General features: G+C 38.9%; 1 protein-coding gene across 1 annotated transcript in view; it reads right to left on the bottom strand.

Moving 5' to 3' along the window:
* Positions 1 to 17,099, bottom strand: part of CPA6 (carboxypeptidase A6) — a 223,535-nt gene that overhangs the window by 99,149 nt on the left and 107,287 nt on the right. The window contains 1 exon segment of the mRNA XM_057735899.1: positions 6,533 to 6,608. Within this exon segment, the coding sequence (XP_057591882.1) occupies positions 6,533 to 6,608 (76 nt within the window).

Genomic DNA, 17,099 nt, shown 5'->3' with positions numbered 1-17,099 from the left:
ATTTGAGTTTCAAGGTTGGGTTCAAGAAGCTTTGTAGGTTTGCTCTTGGATCCCTGTGACCCCCAGGCTAGCCACTTAGACCATGAGAGACACGTAGCCCAGCTGTCCTGTCAACCCAGCCCACAGCCAATCACTAGACGTGAGAGTGATGGCGGATGCTTGAGTGAGCCCACTTGAGATCACCTTCTATGGGAGACTGGGCTGGACCTGGCCTCTCAAACTGTCCAGTTTCAAGCACTTTAGGAATAGCAATTACTGTCATCCAATAAGGGTAACTACTTTTAAAGTTTAAAAGCTCATCTCAAAACAGGTTGTTTAAACATGAAAACTGAGAAATCTTGCAAACAGAAAGGAAACATGGTCAACTTAAAATACAGTGGTATTAGTCCAAGGTCATGTTGTCAACCTATTTGAGTAAATTAAAGGATCTGGGGTAATCATAATTAAGAATACTGTAGGGTTTTTTACTTCTGAAAGAATGTTTCCAATGAATTCCTGTCTTTCCCACACATTGTATTGTTTCTCTTAATATGTTTTTGTTTTTGAGTTTGCTAATTACCAATAGCCACACAGAGGGAGAAAACTGCATACTGGGTCTGAAATTTGTATTCCTGAAATTTAATCCATAACTGCATTTGGACATCTGCCTGGATTATAAGGAGCTTTCTCTCCTTCAAAAATCATGCCAGAGAAAGCAAAAGTAATGTTGCTTCATTACTTTACAAAGCCTTTAACAAAAAAAATGTAAATGCTATTTCCTGCCCCAAACATTTTGACAGATCAAAGTTTTGGTCTCGTCTTCACTTTTATCTTTCAGTATCATTCATAACGCTTCTCTGTGTGTCATAAGCTAGCTCACTGAGTCACTGGCTGTTTGAGGCCATTTTATTAGGTTTGCTAAATTACCATAAAATTAGCAGCTCAGCTTTTAACTTTACCATATCTGTAGGTCAGAAGAGGCTTGATGTTCTGCTTAGGGTGTCACTGGGCTGAAATTAAGGTGTCAGCTTAGGTTGCAGTCTCATCTGGGGCTCAGGATCCTTTTACATTCTCACTGGTTGCTGGTAAAATTTATTTCATTATGGTTGTAGGACTGAGGTCCCTGTTTTCCTTCTAGTCAACTAGGGACAGCTGTCAATAACTAGAGACCTCCTGTAGTTTCTTGCTACATGGCAGCTCTCGGCTTGGATGTTTGATTTCCTCCAGGCCAGCAGGAGTCCATCTTTCTGATTTCTTCTTTTGCAATCATGTGGGGAAAACACTCTGTTTTTAAAGTGCTCACCTGATGAGGTCAGGCCCACCTGGATAATCTCCCTGTTTTAAGATCAACTGATTTGGTACCCTACTTAAATTTGCAAATCCTTTTAAAGCAGTACCTAGATTAGTGTTTGATGGAACAGCTGGGAGAAGGTATGAATATACCAGAGCTAAGAATCTTGAAGGCCATCTTAGAATTCTGCCTCTCATAGCCACACTTAAGACGTCCTCCAATGGCACAGTTTCTAGTGAAACTCAGAACAAATAACTCCCATAGCAAGAATTCTATCATCCATATTTTTCTTCACAAATTTCCCAATCCATTAAGCCATCCATTTGGACGTTTGAGCTCGTAAGCTCCCAGGGACCACAGCTCCTGTGGGACCAGCTCCAGAACACCTGTGGGAGGGTACCTTGGGCGGGTACCAAGGAGGATTAGAGAAAAGAGCAGTCCACTATAGCACGATGCGGAAGAGAGAGGTCACACCTGGGAAAGGCAGCAGCCAATTTCACAACCAAACAGAGGAGAAAGGATGAAGCCTTCCTCATATGAGGTGCAGTTTTTTCCCATGGCAATTTATGACTCTAGATATGTCACTCAATGATACCAAGAAAAAATATTTTTGAGGCTATGTTTTAGTTTGAAAAAAAATGACAAACTTTTGGACACAGGGCAGTTTTTTATCCTATAGCTCTCTAATGAGAAAACTGGAAACAAACATTATTGACTTTTCTTTCGACAAGGCTGTGTCAATTCTCTAAGAGAAATTCTGTGATCTTACATAAAGCCACTTCTGTTCCTTCAGAGCACAAAGATTTTGTGAAGAAATGTAGGCAGAACATGGTGTTCAGACTTTAATTTTACTCACCTGCAAACTGTCCCCTTTCCATCATAACTTTATTTAAATCATGGTTATGCTCTTAATTAACAGTTTAATTGGTTGGTGCTTTCTCAATCCAGTTCTCTGGAGGCATGGTTTTCTGTTTAACTTTGTTTTAATTCTTCAGCAAAACCATAAAATTTAATTAGGAAAGTAACCAGCTTTGTAACAGCAGTTCTCCATCTAATTAGCTATGCTCTGACTGTACCGTCTCAGATTCCATTCAACATTGCATACACACTTTGCATTTGTTCAGGTTTCAGATGAGGCACTGTGAATTTAGCCCAAGCATATATTTCAATTGCCTTTCACTTTTTCATAAATTCGTGGTTACAGCCAGTTAAATCAGAGAGAGTAACTTAAAACATTCATATATGCTATTAAACCAAAAGCCATCAAAGGCCAAGATGTAGGAATGATATCTTACTGTGCATATTCGTTTCTATTGCTGCAGAACAAATTACCACAAACTCAGCTTAAAATAATACCCATTTATCACCTTATAGTTCTGTAGGTCAGAAGTCCAGACACAGCTGGCTGGGTTTTTTTATTCAAGATCTCACTGAGCAAGAGTCAAGGTACAAGCTGGGCTGCGATTCTGGGATTTCATCTGGACCTCAGGGTCATCTTCCAAGCTCATATGGTTGTGGCAGAATTCAGTTCCTTATGGTTATAAGATTGATATCTCCATTTCCTTGCTGCCGATCAGCTGGGGATGGCTCTTATGTCCTAGTGGCCACTAACCTTATTACATGGCTCCCACAAAAAGTTCACAACATAGCAGCTTGATTCCAGGCCAGTGGGAGCACTTCTCCAACTTCTTCCTCTGCAAACAGCTGGAGAAAACACTTTGCTTTTAAGGGGCTCAGCTGATTGGCTCAGGCCGACTCCAGGTAAACCTTCTGCTGCATAATACATTACATATCAAGAGAATGACTATTCTGTCATATTAACAGGCCCCAGCCCACACTCAGAGGAGGGATTATTCAGGGTGTGTATACCACAGGGCAAAAATCCTGGGGCCCCCTTAGAATTCTGCCTACCATGCTGTGCTATAGGGGAAGAAGGCAACTAAAGGCCTCCCAGCAAATCCTCCTTTCTTCCCCTTGGAAGTGGTGCACGGGATGTGCAAAGGAACTGTTAACAGTGGCTCCAAATCTATCCCATCAGCTCCACAGGGCATCAGATGACAGACAGTCATATTGTTTCTTCTCCGCAGGCTGCTTTGTCTGCCTGGCCAGAATTGCTGCTTTCAGCAGTGTAAGAGGATCACGCGATGAAATCATGAATTTAAAACGACATCAAATTAACATGATGCTTTTTCATAGAAATTCACTTAAGCTCAGTGCCTCCAACTTCAGCCCAATAAAAACAATTTCTTTAGTGAAAGAAATAAAATGTGCAGAAAAGTGGTATTATAGCAGGCCCGGATTTGCTAGCCTTAGAAAGACCTGCTTGCAAGACGGGCCTGGGAACTTAAATTGCGGGAGGGCTCCTACCATCCTAACTGAGAAGAGCTGTTCACGGTGCTTAACGTGTTTGTGCATGGGACTTCCCTGGCTGCACAGTGGTTAAGAATCCGCCTGCTAATGCAGGGAACACAGGTTCAATCCCTGGTCCGGGAAGATCCCACATGCCTCAGAGAGACTAAGCCTGTGCACCACAGCTACTGAGCTTGTGTGCTGCAACTACTGAAGCCCATGTGCCTAGAGCCTGTGCTCCGCAACAAGAGAAGCCACCCCACTGAGAAGCCAGCAGGCAGCAACGAAAACCCAACGCAACCAGATAAATAAATAAACAAATAAATATTAAAAAATAAACAAAGTGTTTGCACAAACAGTATAGTTCTTGCTGGACGCCTGCTCTCCTGCAGGAGTCTGGAGTTTGGTGTGTGTGATGCAGAGGGGCCTGCACGATTAGGCCCAATAAAATCCGCGGGCACTAAGTCTATAACAAGCTTCCCTGGTAGACAATACTTCACACGTGTCATCACAATGAGGGAATTAAGAACATCCCGTGTGACTCTCCTAGAAGATGATTCTTGGAAACTTGTGCCTGGGTTCCCCTGGACTTCACCCCACGTGCCTTCTCCCTTTGCTGATTTTGCCTTGTATCCTTTCGCTGCAATAAACCATAGGTCTGATTAGGACTATAGGCTGAGCTGTGAGGGTCCTCCTGCCATCGCTGAACTTAGAGGTGGTCTTGGTGACCCCCTGACTCAAGGAATAAAGTAAGTAAGAGCATGATAATGATCCCATTCTGAGACCAGGCTCCACTGCCCTGCAAACTGGGCCTCAATCCTCCTCCTTGTGAAGACGATCTAGAAGCAAGAGACAGTCTCACCCGGGTTCTCGAGGGTTTGGCACTGCCTACATGTGTGTTCCAATTCTGCACTGCAAACTGGGGCAAGTTCCTTAACCTCTGTCTGTCTCTCCCAGTTTTTCTAAGATAGCAGTAATAAGAGTACCCAGTTCATAGGGCTGTTAGGATGAGGCAATTCCTAGAAAGCACTTAGCACTGTGACTGACATGTGACTGCGAGGGGCTGGATGTAATTGTCTGTGACGTGGACTCATCAGAGCGTCATCAACAGTGAAATATTAACCCCCCTTCACTCTGCTCCCCTCTTTCCTCACCAGCCCCATCTCCTTCTCTCAGTTATCCTCTAAGCTGTTTCACATCCAAACCATTTCCTCCTCTAGTTTATTCCCTTTCCTTAAGGACCAAATAAAAACAATATGTAGGAACATTTTTAAATACAAAAAGGGACAATGTAAACATGCCGTCATCAGGGTCCACCATCCTGTCTATGCTCAGCATCTCTCGGTTCCACCTACAACGACTGATGAGTTCTCACTGATGTAATGTTATTGCTTTTGATCATGGTAAGTGATCATCGCATACAGAACTATGCGATTTCATTTTCATAACTTTGTAAGGCCTACCATGTAAACATATTCACAAATTGGGAAAGAAGTCCTTTGACAAATCATTTTTTCCCAATGTTTGGTTCAGAACATTTTTTCCCTGAAATACTCTAGAATGTAAAGAGGCTATTTTTCCAGTGATATTTCTATAACACAATGTCAATGGAGACAGAAACTTCCACTTGAAACTTACTTTATTTCTGTGTAACTTTTGAGTCCCTGGTGGGCTGTGCAGAGAGTGTTTAGGTATTGCTGCTGAAAAGACTATAATGGGATTGATGATCCTACATGACCAGAGGAAGTTCAATGTCAGTACCCAGAATCAGGGATTCCTTTGAGGGGGAGAGGAGGTTTAGGAAATGCCCAGTGAGCACAGCCTCTCTGATATTGGATAAAATCACAACAGTTTGGAATAAGCTCCTGCATCCTCACTCTGGGTCCTTGTCATGAGACCCTGAACTTAAACTGGACACTGCATGTGTAGGGGCTGTGGATGGGGAGGAAGAAAGGAAATCCATAAAATTTCAAAACTTCATTTGCAAATAAATTCAATATCTGAAGGGAAGAGGTCAAAGAGAAACGTCAAACCAAAAATAAAAGACCAGAAGTCTGATAATTATAAGCATCTTCAGAAGCCACTGATTCCATCCCTCCTTTGTCACCCCTCTAACAATGTCTCCAGGTAGAACTGTACGTCAGTCCTAGCACATTTGTTTGTCCCACATTGAAGGTTAATGAGGCCTCCCTGGTAAATCTGCTTTGCTGTCCATTGAAATGAAGCTAAACCGCCACAAACCTTATGGGATGCTTCTGTTCTTGGTAGGCATGGAAAAGAGCCCACCACCACAGCTTTCATCATAATCTTTTAACTAACACTCAATTATATGCAGTAATGGGGAGAAGAGAAACTGTCTAACTCTAAAATCCTTAGAATTCATCAAAGATTGAATAATCAAAGCCGTTCAACCTTTGCCAACAAAATTCTCTTATCGGACTCACTGAAACATAGCAAAATTAATTAACTTGAATTTCTAGCTTTCTTTTCCTCAACTCACGTATGCTTGAAGTTTTAATTAGAAGGAAAGTGTCTAGATGATCAGTGGGAAGATTTCAAGGAGGAGAAGCGAAACTCTGGAAAATTACAAACTAAATTCACTCATTCACTAAGAAAAATTTACTGAGCTTCTAGGATATTCAAGACACCCAATAGGAACAGAGCCATGAACAAAAACAGACAAGCACTCTCATGAAGCTGACCTTCTACTAAGGGAGATGGAAAATAAACTAGTAAATAGTGATTGGGCAGATACATATTCTGAGTAACCTTAACTATCCTTTAAAGGCACTTTCCAGTTCTCTCTTAGAATTGTCTTCCCTTAACTAATGAAGTCCAGTTATTCAATTCCAGTCAGCAAAGCCCTGTAAGCACATTACAAGCGTAATGACGAGTGAGTGGACACTCGCTTACCTTCAGTTGCTGGTATATTTTCTTCAGTGCATATGCTTCCTCTTCTGTGTTGGGGATAAGTCTTATCACCTTATCACTATAAGAAAGGGAAAAAATGGTGATATTTACCTTTCAAAAATAAAGATATAGCCATCTCTATCTTCTTACCTTTTAAAAAACTGCCTCTGCATTTAGGGAAAATAGCAAAATTTTGGACTGGCCAGCAGGAATTTTATTCCATTCTTGTTACTCTCTGTGCTGTTCTGTTTTTCTCTGTCTTAACACTATTCATTTTTTTTATCCGCTTTTGAAGATTATGAACTCACACTAAAGCAGAGAAAGGCCAAAAAGAAACAGCGGCAACAAGACAAGAACTTTCATGGTATCTCGGAGCAGAAAGAAAACTCCCGATGATAGGCAAACAACCAACCAACCAACCAAACAAACAAACACCAAACTACTTTAAAAATTTTTTAACTTAATGCTGAAAAGGAATGTGACTTTTGATGAGAGGACCTATGAAATCCATGCACAGTGGAACATTTCTGGTTTGGATTTTTCCTACATTGAGAATAGTAAAGATAAGCCCATCTCTACAGGGCATCTTATTTCTCGAGTACAAAGCATCCCAACTGGTACGTGGGGCCAAATTGGAGGGCCCCCAATTGTTTGTGGGTATGCTATGAGATACTGATGGCTATAAAAATTTTTTTTTATTTTTAATTTTTAAAATTTGTATTGAGGTTTAGTTGATTTACAATGTTGTGTTGGTTTCTGGTACACAGCAGAGTGATTCATTCATACATTTTTTTTCATGTTCTTTTCCATTATGGTTTATTATGAAACATTTTTAAAGTGATAAAAATTTAAAATCAATTTTTACAGCCAATAAAATTTTACCACAGTTGAAATTATATTTGAACACTCTACATAGATTCTGAATTGCTTAAGAAGACGGGAGGTGTCGTGCTTTCCACCAGAAAGTTCTCTGCATTGGTGATCTCTCCCCCAGGTGTGCCAGACAGGTATTATTTTCTAATTATGTCATGATGAGGTTGAGAAGCACAGATCTAGTAGATAATAATCACAACTATATGTGTATAACTGAATCACTGTGCTGTACACCTGAAACTAACACATTGTAAATCAACTATACTTCAATTAAAAAATTCATTTATCACAGTAAAAAAATAATCACAACTGTTCCATGTGTTTTGCATACAGGAGATACTTATTAAATATTTATTAGAGGACTGGTATAAAGGAGATCACTGAGAATAAGGCTACCAGAGGAAACGTAAGAAAAAACTAAGTACAAGAGGAATGAATATTTTTCATCACCCTCTATGGCATTTCACAATGACTGCAGATGAAGTAGTATGTTTTTAATACCACGTATATATAAAGCACAAAACAAAAGCTCTAGCAGTTCAGTCACAACTTCTCTCTCCAGCCTCAAAGTTGTAACAGAATAAGGATGGAATTTGCATGCTTTTCCAATGGTTTTACTACTTAGGTGAATAGCTGTCTCGAAGGGTAGCTAAGATTAATATGGAGGACATCAGAGCCCAAGGGAGACTTCCAGATTTGTTGGGCAGTCATTCTTTAGGGCCATGTGTCTATTTCCAATCACTTTAGCTTTATTCTTTCAAATGATCCTGTTACACCTTCCTTGTGCCTGTGAATTAAAAGACCCCTGGCTTGCTGATGATAATTTAGTATGTTTTAGGCACTCCTACTCAATATGGCTCTGTAGCTTTGATTTCCTCAAAAATTATACAAAACAACTTCTCACTATTCATGTCATAAAGTCCATTTTTCTGGAAAGAATAAAAAAGCAGAAGGAAAGGAAAAAAATCAAGTCACTGTAAAACAACTCCAAAAATGACCTTCAGAATTTAAATGTATTACACTTCTTCTTTTTTTTCATTTCTGTTTCATACGTCTCTGACCTTTGTTTTTCCTAGATTAATCACATCCTGGCCTCTCCCACCTGACCCGGTATAATTCTTGGCAAAGAGAAACAACTCCGATGGATGATATGGTTGTTTTTTGAGGGATGGATCACTTGACAGCTTGCTGAAAAACACCTCCATCTGGGGCCCTGTCAGCTCCTCAAGAGTGCAAAGAAAGCAATCTGTAGCTGTTTTACAGCCATGGGAAGATTTTTCTTTCTTTTTTTATTTTAAAGATGATGGATAATTCAACCTGGCAATTGGTTCCTCCTCTGCGAGTATAGGATGAAAGGGGACCACCCCTGGGATTATTTAACCCTGAAAGTGATTGTTCAAACCCAGCTTTGTCATTTTTATCACAAAAAGTTCACTTCATCTCAGCTTGTAGAAATTTTCAGGTGTGACTTGAGAAATGTGTTTATTACCATTTGGTTACTTATCAAAGAGCAGAGAATAAAGAAAGCCATTTAGGAAAGCCCATGAAATGTCATACTTTTTTATAAGCCCATAAATTATCTCAGTAGACTAGTCAGTAACCAAAAACGGAAGAGCTCTTTATGCAGCATGTAAACCCAAATGCCCCATTTGTTTTACCAAACAGAAAGCTTACTTTCCTTAGATCTGATAGCTAGTCTTTTTTGAAGTGGTGAACAATAATTCAGGACCACAAACAGAGAATTTTCAGGTAGGGAAGTAGCTACTGGAACTTATAAAAACTAGCTATGCGCAACTATCGAAGAGAGTGAACTGAGGCTTCCTTTGTAATTTATCAGTTTTTTCAACCGCTAGGTGGTAACATCATTTTAAGACCCCTTGGTTACCCTTTGGGATTAAGACAAGGGAATCAAAGGTCTGAATATGGGTTGAGGTTAGAGAGATGACTGGGCAACCAGCTACTCATATATATGGGCGTTTGTAAATCAGGTATTTCTGACTCAGCCTACATAACGTTGTCAGAGAAAGACTGCACAGATGTTTTTAAGTAGTTTAAGGATGTAGTACAGAGGCAGCAGGATATCCTAGATAACTAATGTTCCAGTAATTATTAATATGTGTTCACTCATGGTATACTGATATTTGTTCCCTTGTCTTATAGGACAAATAAGGTTATGTTGCTATAATGCTAGCATCAAGTCTGGTTGTAAATTTGACAACTAAACCTTATGTACCATAGCAACCACATAAATAAAATTAAATAAATTTAATCAATTTAAAAACTATTATTGGGGACTTCTTTGGTGGCACAGTGGTTAAGAATCTGCTTGCCAATGCAGGGGACACGGGTTCGATCCCTGGGTTGGGAAGGTTCCACATGCTGTGGAGCAACTAATCCCGTACGCCACAACTACTGAGCCCACGCGCCACAACTACTGAAGCCCATGCACCTAGAGCCTGTGCTCTGCAACAAGAGAAGCCACCACAATGAGAAGCCTGAGCACTGCAACAAAGAGTAGCCCTCACTCGCCACAACTAGAGAAAGCCCACACACATCAACAAAGACCCTCTGCAGCCTAAAAGTAAATAAATTGAAATAAATAAATAAAAGGGAAAAATAAATAAAAACTATTATTAACTGTCTAATGAGAATGTATACTCCTAGAGAATTCAGCAAGAGAATACCATCTCAAACTTGTTGCCACCTGTCTGGCCTAGGGGTCCTCGTCACAGGAGTGAGAGGTGAACTCCCAGTTGCCTTTTCCTTTTGTTTTTAATTATATACATATTTTTAATTTTTTGAAGTATAATGGACTTATATTAGTTTCAGGTGTACAACATAGCGATTCAATATTTTCATAGATTACACACCAAAGTTATTATAAAATATTGACTGTTTTCCCTGTGCTGTACATTACATCCCTGTGACTTATTTTATAACTAGTAGTTTGTTCCTCTTAACCCCTCCCCCCACTTCTCTCCCCTCTGGTAACCACTAGTTTGTTCTCTGAATCTATAAGTCAATTTCTGTTTTGTTTTATATATATATAAAACTTTGTTTATATTTACATGTTTATATTTATATTTATATAACATACATATATTTAGATGCCACATATAAGTGAAAACGTACAGTATTTGTGCTCCTCTGACTTAGTCACTAAGCATAATCCCTAAGGCTATGTCATTGGAGTTTGATGCCTGCCCTAGTCATTGCTGTGCCTTGACCATGCCACACCTACGGAACATCTGTTTGTGGGTGACTTGAGAGTCCTTCTCCTCAGCTTCCTTTTGAAAGACACGGATATGAAGCTCCAGATTTTTCCTTTGGCTCCTGGTCCGAACTTTCACAATCAATTCTATTATCAAACTCTACATTTCTTTGTAAGTTACACAGCTAGTTTATGAATCCCTGTTTATTAAAATTAAAACACCACAGAGGATGTGAAATAATAAAGTCCCCCTCCCAGTTCTCTTCCAACTCAAACCTCCCATCTGTCCCTAGTAGCTGTTATTAACAGTTTCTTGTGATTTATTCCAGACTCTTCTTTGCATTTACACGTGCGCACTCACACACATACACGGTGGTTTGTTTTATAACGTTTTATAATACTAAGTTGCCTTTATTTTTCACTTAATTCATTTTAAATGCTATTTTTCACTTAATTTGGTTTCAAAATGCTATTTTTTAAATGAACAGCTGGATTCTGTATGCTAATATTTTATTTCAGAGTTTTACACCTGTATTCATAAGGGAGGCTTTTAAAAATCCAACTTTAAAGCATCATGTTCTTTTTGAATCACTCTTGTCTGATTTTGGTATCAACATTATGCTAACTTCACAGAACTGGGGATTTTTTCACCTTTGTGAAGTGCTCTGACAATTCGAATGACACAGAAGTTATGTTTCTGATTGTTTTGTAGAATACACCCATAAAATCTTTCAAGGTGAGACCTCCTCTTTCTTTCTCTCTCTTTTTTTTTTTTTTGGTAGTTGGGGATTAGGCATCTACCTTTTTAATTCTTTTGCCGATAATAGTCTGTCTGGTTCTCTTCTGGGCTTTCGGAGTTAATTTTGGTAATTTACATTTCCTGGAAAACCATCCCTTTATTTTTATAAAATATATTAAACTATTAAAAAGTCTTACAATTTAAGATATCTGTCTTTCTTTATCTATAGCTTTGTCCCCTTTTTATGTCCCAATGGTATTTGTGGGATTTTTAAAAATTCCTTAATCAGACCGCAAAATTTATTTTATTGGTCTTTTAAAGAATCATTTTGTTTTTGTTGATCAATTATGTTTCTTATTGTATATAAACATATGTAAAAAAACATGTATTTTGATGTATATATAGTTATGTTATATATTATTGTATAATATGTATTTTCATATACATAGTTATATATAAGCTCATAACTACTACATCTTCTGAATGGAATAAAGCCTTTATTTGAACAAAATATCCTTAGGAAAATCCTTCTTTGGCTCATTTAATAGTCTTTACCTTGAATTCCATTTTCCCTAATATGACTGTCACACATGCCACTCTTTTTGTTAAGCTGGCACAGTTTTTTCCATCTCTTCCTTATGCTTTTTCCCCAGATGTGTCTTGCAAGCATCATAATGCTAGATTAAAATTTTAAAATCCAGAAAGAACTTTGACTTTTAGCTGGAGAACTGTGCTTGTTCACAATTAATTACCATACCCAATATGTGAGGGTTTATTCTTACAATTTTTTATTTTGCTTTTTATGTGTTATAAGTTCTTGTTGCCCTTTTCTTCCCCCTTCCTGCCTTTCTTAGAGTTAATCAATTTGCTTTGGCAATTTTTTCATATCTAGCAGTTTGGAAGAGACGCATCTTATTTTTATTTCTTCAGTGCTTTTATAAATTTAAAAAAACCTTGAAAATACCTCCTTTCATGCCTAGAATTGATGCCTTGTACTTTCTTCCCTTGAAAAAGATTTCAAAATATTTTTTTCTCCATCCCTCTCCCTCCCACATTTTTCCTTCTCCTTCATTCCATGTTTGTTAAAATCATCTGGAATTTTTGTTGCACATGTGTCTAAATGTGGCTCTCTCCTCAAAACTCGTATCTTTAAGTCCTAACCCCTAGTATGTCAGAACGTGAGTGTATTTGGAGACAGGGTCTTTGAAGAGGTAATTAGGTTAAAATAAAGTCATTAGGGTAGGGCTGCATCCAATATGATTGGTGTCCTTTTAAGAGAGGCAATTTGGGCACAGACACTCATGGGAGAGGAGCACACAAAGACACAGGAGAAGTTGGCCTCAGAAGAAACCAAGCCCGCCGACACCCGGATCTCAGCCTTCCTATCCTGGGACTGTGAGGAAATGAGTTCTTGTGGCTGAAGTCATCCAATGTGTGAGCTCTGTTACCACAGCCCCAGCAGACTAATATTAACACACATTGTGAAGATAGCAGCTTTACCGTTATGTCCTCCTGGAGCTAGTCTTTGATATCCAGAGAATTTTAGTCACCTTGTTCTTTCCTATATCCTCCCAATACTTTATACATTTCCTATTACACTCCCCATAATTATGTAATGTCTACATTTCTCCAAACTCCATATAAGCAGGAACTCAATACATTTTAGTCTATTTGTGGGAATCCTGGGTTGTGGGAGTATCTCTACAGAGTGGTTTGGAGCTGGTCTGATGTACCTGGAATGTGTCTTTTTAAAATCCAACAAAGGTACCAGTATTAAGAACATATAAATTTTAGACACTTCAGTTTTTCATTCCTGTCTCCAAGTCACTGGATTTATCTTCTCTGATCCCATTCCTTGTTCATTTAGGGAAGAAAAAAGAGTAAGATTGGATTCCAATCAGGGCTCCACCACTTGACCAAATTGTGTAAACATTTAGAGCCAATGATGCCTAATCCTTAACTGGGGAAACACTGGAATACTGTTGCGTAAAGTTTTTGTGAGAATTATTTCATTTGGCCACACTTATTAAGGCTTCATTATGTGCCAGGCACAGTGGTGGGTGCTGGGGACAGAGCAGCTCCTGCTGTGATGGGCTTAACCTCACAGACCTGGTGAGATACTGTCTGGGAATCGCCCAACTTATCATAGCCTCTCAGTGCATAGTAGCTACTGTTATTACCTCTACAGAAAAATATTTTTCTCATCCTTTAGAACTTAAAAAGCTGAAAGCAGATGCTTTGCCATGTGTGTTTCACTGTAAATATCAGAAACAAGCCACGATTTAGCTATGGATCTACTTAACTTGCATTGGTTGTTGGTGGTGTTTTCATTTCTTGACATTTTCACAGGTATTTGAATCTCATTGTTGGTCAGTTTCTTAATTTGGGACTATTTCTTTTCTTCTCAGGCAGCTCTTTGGCATTTCAGAAACACGTATAGTAGGTAGTCACATTTTCTGTTACAGTGATTTATATAAAATAAAAAGGGAAAACAATTTCAGAGATAGTCCTATAGAGGTGTTCTCTCTATTGGTACAAGCTACACATGTTCAATTTTTCAATAAAGACTCAATTTACCTGGATGTGGATAAGGATTTCTAATGTTGCCCTTTACAAGGTACCAGATTAGACAACTATAGTGGATGCTTCTGACTGCCTCTTTTAAATCCATTTTCCCCTCCTTAAACCCTAACAGGACTGATTTGCTCAAACACCCCATCCTCACATCAGGAATGAGTCTTGATCAGCCAATCAGAGCCTGGATATCTGCTGGCCACTTCTGTTAGTCTGGAGATAGACACGTGCTATAAATGGACCCAATCACGTTTAAGGGAAGGATTGATATTCCAAAGTTGGGGGTAAAAGAAGATTCACTCTCTTATTGTACATAAACAATGTGTAACTCTGCTTGCCACTGGCAGCCTATAATTAAGAAGAGAGTGAACTTTGGGGTGAAGCAGTTTCTGTGGACTGTTGGGGGAAGAGACAGAAAGCACCTGGGTCTTCAGTGATCTTGAAGAATCAACCAACCTTCAAGCTTGTCCTATCTTTGAGCTCCCTGTTAGATACTGTAAACTTTTTCTTTATTGTGTAGGCCAGTTTGAGTCATTTGTTTCCTACTTGTAACCAAAAGCATGCTGCACAATAACAGTAATTTTACTTATTTTGGCTATTTTTAGGAATGAGATAAGGAAAACCAATAGAATAATTAAAGTCACTGTTATTTAACAGCAAACAAAGTCTTCATAGGTGGGAATACGCATATTGACATTCTTTCCTCTGTAAATATCATTCTCTAAAACACCCCTTTAATTTTGATGGCAGCTTAAAAAACTGTGTGTGCTTTCAGAAGGGAAGGTTTATGGCACAATAGCTAAGACTCATCTCGTATTTGTAAGAAAAATAGGGCAGTTTAACATATTTGCTGAATTTTCTGAAAGCTTGTATCTTGTGGAAGAATTAATAATAGGATGTTCACTTATTAAACAAACAAAATCTCATGCCCCAGTACAAATAAATCCATTAAGTAATCCCACCTAGAAAAATTAATATTCACATGTAGATTCTATATTATAAAGGTCTCAGAGCTGTATTTCCCTTGTTGAAAGATTGTGTTTTGATGCACATGAAAAATTTCATTAAAAAGCAATAAATAAGAGACAACTTGGCAGAGAATACTCTAGAGAGCTAAATGGAGTCTCCCTTCTTTGGTCATGGTTTATAGTTACAATATAAAGTACTCAGAACATGAAGAAGCTCCCTGTGGCAGTTTGCCTAGGACATGAAGATTTAGACTTCACTCTTGGATTAACATTAAGCAGAAGTGATGACTTTCTTTTTCTTTTTTTTTTGGGGGGGGGGTTGCTATAGTTATTTTAACAGGAGAGAAAAGAAAAACATAGTCTTCAAAAGACTTACTGTTATACTTCACTTTATAACAGAAATTTTCTCAAGAAGTTGAATGTCTACCATGGTGTCTCACATGCAACGAATGATCAAGAAATATCTGCTGAATTGAAATGAAACTGGCTTTTTGTAAACTGCTATCTCTTAAATTTCTGAAATTGGCTTCCATTATATGGCTTGAAAATTTCCTATTCTCTTGTTAGCACAGGTCAGAGAGGAAAAAAGCAATAAAATATAACCCTGCCATTAAGTTAATCTCTTACAGTAAAATATTATCTTCACTATGTCTCCAGGGCTTTCTATATATTATTGTCAAATCATTATTTGACAAATCCTTCTTGTGATATTTAAGAATAGGACTCAATCTGAGAAAACTGTTACCACGATGGAGAACAAACCATTCACTCAACACATATCTATGTAGCAATTATTTCATGCAAGTCCCTGGTAGAGAAGAAAAAGGAAAGGGAGTATAGAGCACATATAATCTAATATAAAGATGTGTAATGCAGATGGGTACATAAGACCTAAATAAAGCCTTATATTATTATCATGATATAAGGTAGCATGTGATCAGTGTTTTATAAATTACACAGAAAATGAGACCAAGCAAGACCTCATGGGACCTTTCTGGGGACAGAACCCTACGTCCCCCACCTCTTGTTTGCAGAAAAGCTTTAGCCTCCTTGGCCTTCCCTGAGTCCTGAAGAGCAAATTTAATCTGCAAAGTAAAAAATACAGAAGCAAAAAATAGTCAAGCAAGATGAAATAATAGTAGTTTAGCTGTAAAGCAAAGTCAAGGACCTTTAGTTCCTCTTCAAGGGCTATAGGTAACATCCTGAGCCATATCCTTGAGTTGTTTTGCCTGTAATGAAACCCCCGCCAGGTGGAAGAAGTTAACTGCATGCTGACCACAAGTACGTGGACCCCAGCCTGGTTGGAACCAGAAAGTTGATGATGTTGACTCCCGAAATACCACCCTGTTACCTTACCACCAACCAATCAGACGAATGTCCACGAGCTGATCAGGCACCCTACAACCCTCACCCCTAATGCTGCCTTTAACAACCCCTCCCTGAACAGCCATCACGGAGTTGTGTTTAGCTGGGACTATCAGAGAAGACCATATAGAAGGACTTGGATACTTGAAATGAAGATTTGTTTCCCAGTCGACTGAGAGTCATTGGTATATAACAGCTTAGTGGTTTTGAAATTTGAGTGTGCATGAGATTCACGAGGGAATCTATCTGCCAGAATGATTTGTTGGGCTAAATATCCTGAAGTCTCCTTTCAGTACAAAACCTTAGCAATACTGGAATATGTGTGTGTGTACTGTATCTTTTAATATGCATGGGTAGGCTGGCAATAGAGTAGGGGAAAGCCTAAGAGGCTGAAAATGCTGAGGTGAGATAACACTGAAGCCAGTGACCACCCTGACTGAGGGCACCTGGATAATCCCTGATGTCCTAGGATCTGAACAAGGTGAACATTCAGATCACAGACACCAACAGAAGGCCTTAAAGATAACAACCTTAGTGAAAGGATGACCAGAAAGAACACCTCATGAAAGGAAAGAGTAGAAAAACTTATCTTTCTTGGACTCGGCTCTGGACAGAGGAGAAAAAGATAGTCATCTTTGAATTGCAAACCACGAGCTATCCATCTAGTAGGGTTAGGAATGAAATTCAAACTGCCTATGTTGTCCAGAATCTCCAAGTCTCATTCTCTCAGCTGCAGAATGTTGCCTAGTGATGGTTCATAGCTGAGTCCATTTTAAGGCATTACCTTTAGGGGAAGCACTTCAGCCAAGATCAAAGCTCCTCCTACTTCTCAGAATAAAG

Source organism: Hippopotamus amphibius, chromosome 5 (assembly GCF_030028045.1).
Source record: "Hippopotamus amphibius kiboko isolate mHipAmp2 chromosome 5, mHipAmp2.hap2, whole genome shotgun sequence".
Lineage (NCBI taxonomy): Eukaryota > Metazoa > Chordata > Mammalia > Artiodactyla > Hippopotamidae > Hippopotamus > Hippopotamus amphibius.
This window is presented reverse-complemented; position numbering and strand designations above follow the sequence as displayed.